This window comes from Lampris incognitus, chromosome 1 (assembly GCF_029633865.1).
Source record: "Lampris incognitus isolate fLamInc1 chromosome 1, fLamInc1.hap2, whole genome shotgun sequence".
NCBI lineage: Eukaryota > Metazoa > Chordata > Actinopteri > Lampriformes > Lampridae > Lampris > Lampris incognitus.
In genome coordinates, this window is record NC_079211.1 from 79,275,057 (window position 1) to 79,284,858 (window position 9,802).

Sequence of the window (9,802 nt, forward strand, 5' to 3'; positions counted from 1 at the left end):
AGCTCATTGGAAGCAGCATGCCTCAGTCCTTATTAACAGCCCAGCAAAGCCAAAAGCCACTGCAGGTGTGTGGCGCACCTGAGCCTGGTTGTCCACCTGGGCAGGGCGCCATCCAGTGTGGCGAGTTGGAACAAACTTGTATCGAGGAGTGAAAACAAAATCTAACATCAAACTGCAAAGCTCATCCACCCAGACTCCCAGCTGTAACTGCTGCCGAATAAGTGCCCCATCTTTTATTTGTTAGAAACAAGTACCCCATCTTTCATTAGTTAGAAATAAGTACCCCATCTTTCATTTGTTAGAAACAAGTACCCCATCTTTCATTAGTTAGAAACAAGTACCCCATCTTTCATTTGTTAGAAATAAGTACCCCATCTTTCATTTGTTAGAAACAAGTACCCCATCTTTCATTAGTTAGAAATAAGTACCCCATCTTTCATTTGTTAGAAATAAGTACCCCATCTTTCATTAGTTAGAAACAAGTACCCCATCATTCATTTGTTAGAAACAAGTACCCCATCTTTCATTAGTTAGAAACAAGTACCCCATCTTTCATTAGTTAGAAATAAGTACCCCATCTTTCATTAGTTAGAAATAAGTACCCCATCTTTCATTAGTTAGAAACAAGTACCCCATCTTTCATTAGTTAGAAACAAGTACCCCATCTTTCATTAGTTAGAAACAAGTACCCCATCTTTCATTAGTTAGAAATAAGTACCCCATCTTTCATTAGTTAGAAACAAGTACCCCATCTTTCATTAGTTAGAAACAAGTACCCCATCTTTCATTTGTTAGAAACAAGCACCCCATCATTCTTTTGTTAGAAACAAGTACCCCATCTTTCATTTGTTAGAAACAAGTACCCCATCATTCATTTGTTAGAAACAAGTACCCCATCATTCATTTGTTAGAAACAAGTACCCCATCTTTCATTTGTTAGAAACAAGTACCCCATCTTTCATTAGTTAGAAATAAGTACCCCATCATTCATTTGTTAGAAACAAGCACCCCATCTTTCATTAGTTAGAAATAAGTACCCCATCATTCATTTGTTAGAAACAAGCACCCCATCTTTCATTAGTTAGAAACAAGTACCCCATCTTTCATTAGTTAGAAATAGGTACCCCATCATTCATTAGTTAGAAACAAGTACCCCATCTTTCATTTGTTAGAAATAAGTACCCCATCTTTCATTAGTTAGAAACAAGTACCCCATCTTTCATTAGTTAGAAACAAGTACCCCATCTTTCATTTGTTAGAAATAAGTACCCCATCTTTCATTAGTTAGAAACAAGTACCCCATCTTTCATTAGTTAGAAACAAGTACCCCATCATTCATTTGTTAGAAACAAGTACCCCATCTTTCATTTGTTAGAAACAAGTACCCCATCTTTCATTAGCTAGAAACAAGTACCCCATCTTTCATTTGTTAGAAACAAGTACCCCATCTTTCATTTGTTAGAAACAAGCACCCCATCATTCTTTTGTTAGAAACAAGTACCCCATCTTTCATTAGTTAGAAATAAGTACCCCATCTTTCATTAGTTAGAAACAAGTACCCCATCTTTCATTAGTTAGAAACAAGTACCCCATCTTTCATTAGTTAGAAACAAGTACCCCATCTTTCATTTGTTAGAAACAAGCACCCCGTCATTCTTTTGTTAGAAACAAGTACCCCATCTTTCATTAGTTAGAAATAAGTACCCCATCTTTCATTTGTTAGAAACAAGCACCCCGTCATTCTTTTGTTAGAAACAAGTACCCCATCTTTCATTTGTTAGAAACAAGTACCCCATCTTTCATTAGTTAGAAATAAGTACCCCCTCATTCATTTGTTAGAAACAAGCACTCCATCTTTCATTAGTTAGAAATAAGTACCCCATCATTCATTTGTTAGAAACAAACATCCCATCATTCATTAGTTAGAAATAAGTACCCCATCATTCATTTGTTAGAAACAAGTACCCCATCTTTCATTTGTTAGAAACAAGTACCCCATCTTTCATTAGTTAGAAATAAGTACCCCATCATTCATTTGTTAGAAACAAACATCCCATCTTTCATTAGTTAGAAATAAGTACCCCATCATTCATTTGTTAGAAACAAGCACCCCATCTTTCATTTGTTAGAAACAAGTACCCCATCTTTCATTAGTGAGAAACAAGTACCCCATCATTCATTTGTTAGAAACAAGTACCCCATCATTCATTTGTTAGAAACAAGTACCCCATCATTCATTAGTTAGAAACAAGTACCCCATCTTTCATTAGTTAGAAACAAGTACCCCATCATTCATTAGTTAGAAATAAGTACCCCATCTTTCATTTGTTAGAAACAAGTACCCCATCTTTCACGTGTTAGAAATAAGTCAGCCGCTCTGGTGGCCGAGCGGAATAAACCGCCGTTCTTGCAGTCCGCTCGTCACGTGGCTGGAAGGTTCGTATCCCAGACTCGCCGTAACTGGTCACGGCCAGAGCGTCCACGGGGTAAGGCATCCATTAGCCCACCCTTACCCGAGGGATAGTGGGTGTAGATCGGTGCAGTGTTCGGGGACTCGTTGTTCTCCAGCGACCCCTCTGGCCCACCCGGGCGCCTGCAACTGAAAGCATTCTCCCTACGCCTCCTTCGTGGCCTGAAGGTGACGCAATCCATGCGAGGAGGCTTCAGTGTGTAAAATAGCGACAGCAGCCGACATGAGTTTGAAGGAAGCTGGTGTTACGACTATCTCCTTCCTGTGGAAACGTGAGCCAGGGGAGTTATTCCACAAGAGTTCCGGCCATATGCCACTGGGTTAAGAGGAGAAACTAGAAATACATTTATAGAAGAAAAAGAAAAAAGAAAGAAGTCTCATCAAAAGAGATTTGTTTTCATGAAGGTGTTGTGATCGCTGTGTTAGTCAAATGATTAAAATGATGTCAACATATTAAAATCTGGAGGTGTAACGGGAACAAATATGATGAATTCTTGCTGAGGGCTCTGTAGTCTATAGCATAACTCTCTCTCGCTCTCTCTCTCCCCCCTCTCACTCTCTCTGTCTCTCTCTCTCCCCCCTCTCACTCTCTCTGTCGCTCTCTCTCACTCTCTCTCACTGTCTTTCACTCTCTCTATCTCCCCCCTCTGTCTCTGTCTCTCCCTCTCCCTCTCTCTCTCTTTCTCTTTTGCTCTCTCTCCCTCTCCCCCTCTCTTTGTCTGTCTCTCTCTCTGACGTTCTCTCTCCCTCTCTCTGTCTCTCTCTTTCTCCCTCTCTCCCCCTATCTCTCTCCCCCTCCCTCTCTTTCGCTCTCTCTCTCGCTCTCGCTCTCTCTCTGTCTCTGTCTCTCTCCCCCCTCCCCCTGCCAGCCCTTTACCTGGATTGTTCCTGGAGTACTGATGGGAGGAGAGAAGAGGAAAGCAGAGAAAGCGAGGTAGACTTTCTCTCTCTCTTGCTAATTCTTTTAACCTCCTGTCCCCATCTATGACCCTGATACCCATAAGGATGTCCATGTTGTCTTTTACCTCCACCTGTCTGTGTGTCTTTCTGTCTGTGTGTCTGTAGGCTTCGTAAGGGTATTAATATTCTGGTGTCTACACCTGGACGTCTGGTGGATCATATCAAACACACTTTGAGCATCGCCTTCAGCGCCGTCCGCTGGCTGATCCTAGACGAAGCTGACAGGTACACAACAACAACAACAACAGCCACAATGACAAAAACAACCATCCACCCATCCATCCATCCACCCATCCATCCATCCATCCACCCATCCATTATCTGAACCGCTTATCCTGCTCTCAGTGTCACAGGGATGCTGGAGCCTATCCCAGCAGTCATTGGGTGGCAGGCGGGGAGACACCCTGGACACACCACCAGGCCATCACAGGGCAAAAACAATCATAACGACAAAAACCGTTGTAACAACAACAAAAAACGTGACAACAAATCTGAAACACCTGTAAAGGGAAGTGATGAGCATACTGAAACAGAACAGAACACCTGTAAAGGGAAGTGATGAGCATACTGAAACAGAACAGAACTCTTGTAAAGGGAAGTGATGAGCATACAGAAACAGAACAGAACTCCTGTAAAGGGAAGTAGTGAGCATACCGAATCAGAACAGAACACCTGTAAAGGGAAGTGATGAGCATACTGAAACAGAACAGAACTCCTGTAAAGGGAAGTGATGAGCATACTGAAACAGAACAGAACACCTGTAAAGGGAAGTAGTGAGCATACCGAAACAGAACAGAACACCTGTAAAGGGAAGTGATGAGCATACTGAAACAGAACAGAACACCTGTAAAGGGAAGTAGTGAGCATACCGAAACAGAACAGAACACCTGTAAAGGGAAGTGATGAGCATACCGAAACAGAACAGAACACCTGTAAAGGGAAGTAGTGAGCATACCGAAACAGAACAGAACCCCTTTAAAGGGAAGTAGTGAGCATACTGAAACAGAACAGAACCCCTGTAAAGGGAAGTAGTGAGCATACTGAAACAGAACAGAACACCTGTAAAGGGAAGTAGTGAGCATACTGAAACAGAACAGAACACCTGTAAAGAGAATTAATGAGCATACTGAAACAGAACAGAACTCCTGTAAAGGGAAGTGGTGAGCATACTGAAACAGAACAGAACTCCTGTAAAGGGAAGTGATGAGCATACTGAAACAGAACAGAACACCTGTAAAGAGAATTAATGAGCATACTGAAACAGAACAGAACTCCTGTAAAGGGAAGTGATGAGCATACTGAAACAGAACAGAAAACCTGTAAAGGGAAGTAGTGAGCATACTGAAACAGAAGAGAACACCTGTAAAGGGAAGTGATGAGCATACTGAAACAGAACAGAACTCCTGTAAAGGGAAGTAGTGAGCATACCGAAACAGAACAGAACACCTGTAAAGGGAAGTGATGAGCATACTGAAACAGAACAGAACACCTGTAAAGGGAAGTAGTGAGCATACCGAAACAGAACAGAACACCTGTAAAGGGAAGTGATGAGCATACCGAAACAGAACAGAACACCTGTAAAGGGAAGTAGTGAGCATACCGAAACAGAACAGAACCCCTGTAAAGGGAAGTAGTGAGCATACCGAAACAGAACAGAACACCTGTAAAGGGAAGTAGTGAGCATACTGAAACAGAACAGAACACCTGTAAAGGGAAGTAGTGAGCATAATGAAACAGAACAGAACACCTGTAAAGGGAAGTGATGAGCATACTGAAACAGAACAGAACACCTGTAAAGGGAAGTGATGAGCATACTGAAACAGAGCAGAACACCTGTAAAGGGAAGTGATGAGCATACTGAAACAGAACAGAACACCTGTAAAGGGAAGTGATGAGCATACTGAAACAGAACAGAACACCTGTAAAGGGAAGTGATGAGCATACTGAAACAGAACAGAACACCTGTAAAGGGAAGTGGTGAGCATACTGAAACAGAACAGAACACCTGTAAAGGGAAGTGGTGAGCATACTGAAACAGAACAGAACACCTGTAAAGGGAAGTGGTGAGCATACTGAAACAGAACAGAACACCTGTAAAGGGAAGTAGTGAGCATACCGAAACAGAACAGAACACCTGTAAAGGGAAGTAGTGAGCATACCGAAACAGAACAGAACACCTGTAAAGGGAAGTAGTGAGCATACCGAAACAGAACAGAACACCTGTAAAGGGAAGTAGTGAGCATACCGAAACAGAACAGAACACCTGTAAAGGGAAGTAGTGAGCATACCGAAACAGAACAGAACACCTGTAAAGGGAAGTGATGAGCATACTGAAACAGAACAGAACTCCTGTAAAGGGAAGTAGTGAGCATACTGAAACAGAACAGAACACCTGTAAAGGGAAGTAGTGAGCATACCGAAACAGAACAGAACACCTGTAAAGGGAAGTGATGAGCATACCAAAACAGAACAGAACACCTGTAAAGGGAAGTAGTGAGCATACCGAAACAGAACAGAACCCCTGTAAAGGGAAGTAGTGAGCATACCGAAACAGAACAGAACACCTGTAAAGGGAAGTAGTGAGCATACCGAAACAGAACAGAACACCTGTAAAGGAAAGTAGTGAGCATACCGAAACAGAACAGAACACCTGTAAAGGGAAGTGATGAGCATACTGAAACAGAACAGAACACCTGTAAAGGGAAGTGATGAGCATACTGAAACAGAACAGAACACCTGTAAAGGGAAGTGATGAGCATACTGAAACAGAACAGAACACCTGTAAAGGGAAGTGGTGAGCATACTGAAACAGAACAGAACACCTGTAAAGGGAAGTAGTGAGCATACTGAAACAGAACAGAACACCTGTAAAGGGAAGTAGTGAGCATACTGAAACAGAACAGAACACCTGTAAAGGGAAGTGGTGAGCATACTGAAACAGAACAGAACACCTGTAAAGGGAAGTAGTGAGCATACCGAAACAGAACAGAACACCTGTAAAGGGAAGTAGTGAGCATACCGAAACAGAACAGAACACCTGTAAAGGGAAGTAGTGAGCATACCGAAACAGAACAGAACACCTGTAAAGGGAAGTAGTGAGCATACCGAAACAGAACAGAACACCTGTAAAGGGAAGTGATGAGCATACCGAAACAGAACAGAACTCCTGTAAAGGGAAGTAGTGAGCATACTGAAACAGAACAGAACACCTGTAAAGGGAAGTAGTGAGCATACCGAAACAGAACAGAACACCTGTAAAGGGAAGTGATGAGCATACCGAAACAGAACAGAACACCTGTAAAGGGAAGTAGTGAGCATACCGAAACAGAACAGAACCCCTGTAAAGGGAAGTAGTGAGCATACCGAAACAGAACAGAACACCTATAAAGGGAAGTAGTGAGCATACCGAAACAGAACAGAACACCTGTAAAGGAAAGTAGTGAGCATACTGAAACAGAACAGAACACCTGTAAAGGGAAGTGATGAGCATACTGAAACAAAACAGAACACCTGTAAAGGGAAGTGATGAGCATACTGAAACAGAACAGAACTCTTGTGAAGGGAAGTAATGAGCATACTGAAGCAGAACAGAACACCTGTAAAGGGAAGTAATGAGCATACTGAAACAGAACAGAACTCCTGTAAAGGGAAGTAATGAGCATACTGAAACAGAACAGAACTCCTGTAAAGGGAAGTGATGAGCATACTGAAACAGAACAGAACTCCTGTAAAGGGAAGTGATGAGCATACTGAAACAGAACAGAACACCTGTAAAGGGAAGTAATGAGCATACTGAAACAGAACAGAACACCTGTAAAGGGAAGTGATGAGCATACTGAAACAGAACAGAACACCTGTAAAGGGAAGTGGTGAGCATACTGAAACAGAACAGAACACCTGTAAAGGGAAGTGATGAGCATACTGAAACAGAACGGAACACCTGTAAAGGGAAGTGGTGAGCATACTGAAACAGAACAGAACACCTGTAAAGGGAAGTGATGAGCATACTGAAACAGAACAGAACTCCTGTAAAGGGAAGTAGTGAGCATACTGAAACAGAACAGAACCCCTGTAAAGGGAAGTGATGAGCATACTGAAACAGAACAGAACACCTGTAAAGGGAAGTAATGAGCATACTGAAACAGAACAGAACACCTGTAAAGGGAAGTGATGAGCATACTGAAACAGAACAGAACACCTGTAAAGGGAAGTAATGAGCATACTGAAACAGAACAGAACACCTGTAAAGGGAAGTAATGAGCATACTGAAACAGAACAGAACACCTGTAAAGGGAAGTGATGAGCATACTGAAACAGAACAGAACTCTTGTGAAGGGAAGTAATGAGCATACTGAAACAGAACAGAACACCTGTAAAGGGAAGTAATGAGCATACTGAAACAGAACAGAACTCCTGTAAAGGGAAGTAATGAGCATACTGAAACAGAACAGAACTCCTATAAAGGGAAGTGATGAGCATACTGAAACAGAACAGAACTCCTGTAAAGGGAAGTGATGAGCATACTGAAACAGAACAGAACACCTGTAAAGGGAAGTAATGAGCATACTGAAACAGAACAGAACACCTGTAAAGGGAAGTGATGAGCATACTGAAACAGAACAGAACACCTGTAAAGGGAAGTGGTGAGCATACTGAAACAGAACAGAACACCTGTAAAGGGAAGTGATGAGCATACTGAAACAGAACGGAACACCTGTAAAGGGAAGTGGTGAGCATACTGAAACAGAACAGAACACCTGTAAAGGGAAGTGATGAGCATACTGAAACAGAACAGAACTCCTGTAAAGGGAAGTAGTGAGCATACTGAAACAGAACAGAACCCCTGTAAAGGGAAGTGATGAGCATACTGAAACAGAACAGAACACCTGTAAAGGGAAGTAATGAGCATACTGAAACAGAACAGAACACCTGTAAAGGGAAGTGATGAGCATACTGAAACAGAACAGAACACCTGTAAAGGGAAGTAATGAGCATACTGAAACAGAACAGAACACCTGTAAAGGGAAGTAATGAGCATACTGAAACAGAACAGAACACCTGTAAAGGGAAGTGATGAGCATACTGAAACAGAACAGAACACCTGTAAAGGGAAGTGATGAGCATACTGAAACAGAACAGAACACCTGTAAAGGGAATTAATGAGCGTACTGAAACAGAAATCAGGAGGTCAGGTAGAAACATTAATGCACGTCTGAGGCTCATTTAGCAAACTTAATAGTTGGTAATAAACAAGAAAGCCAAAGAAAGGGAACTGAATGTTAACAGACAAAAAATGTAAACAGTGTGCTTGACGGGAGAGATGTGTCATACATCATGAGGTGACCTGTTTATCATGTGACGTACTTGCGTATGGCTTGGGGAAACCAGTCGCAGGTGTTGGGAGTTGGGCAATAAATGGACACTAAAGGTTCCTTATGTTGTCTCATATTTTTTAAGACTCAACAACAAAACACGACATGAATGACAAAAACAACCATAATGACAAAAACAGTCATAACAACAACAAAAAACATGACAACAAAAACAACTCTGACAATAATAACAACAATGGCAACCATAATATAAACAACCATAACAACAACCACAATGGCAACAACGACAACCATAATATAAACAACTGTAATACCAGCCACCATGACAACAACGACAACTATAATATAAACAACCATAACAACAACCACTTTGCCAACAATGACAACCGTAATAACGACCACCATAGCAACAACGACAACCATAATATAAAAAACCGGAACAACAACCACCATGGCAACAACCATAATATAAACAACCATAACAACAACCACCATGGCAACAACGACAACCATAATATAAACAACCGTAACAACCACCATGGCAACAATGACAACCATAATATAAACAACCATATCAACCACCACCATGGCAACAACGACAACCATAACAACAACCACATGACAACAACGAAAACCGTAATATAAACAACCGTAACAACAACAACCATAATATAAACAACCATAACAACAACCACCATGGCAACAACGACAACCATAATATAAACGACCGTAACAACAACCACCATGGCAACAACGACAACCATAATATAAGCAACCATAGCAAACAACCACCATGGCAACAATGACAACCATAATATAAACAACCATAACAACCACCACCATGGCAACAACGACAACCATAACTACAACCACCATGGCAACAACAACAACCATAATATAAACAACCATAACAACAACCAGCAGCGGCTGGTGTTATGCTTAGAGAAGTGAATCAGTATCTGCAAGTTGTTGTTTGTTCGATTCCCTGGACTGGCAGGGTGATGTTAATTTGACCTGTCCTAAAAACCAGAGCATGGAA

The 9,802-nt window shown here is 41.6% G+C and overlaps 1 protein-coding gene across 1 annotated transcript in view; it reads left to right on the plus strand.

Annotated features, from left to right (window-relative positions):
• ddx31 (DEAD (Asp-Glu-Ala-Asp) box polypeptide 31) overlaps positions 1-9,802 on the plus strand; it is a 39,878-nt gene that overhangs the window by 16,240 nt on the left and 13,836 nt on the right. The window contains exons 10-11 of the mRNA XM_056284457.1: positions 3,340-3,404; positions 3,536-3,655. Of these exons, the coding sequence (XP_056140432.1) occupies positions 3,340-3,404; positions 3,536-3,655 (185 nt within the window). The remainder of the gene's footprint in view (positions 1-3,339; positions 3,405-3,535; positions 3,656-9,802) is intronic.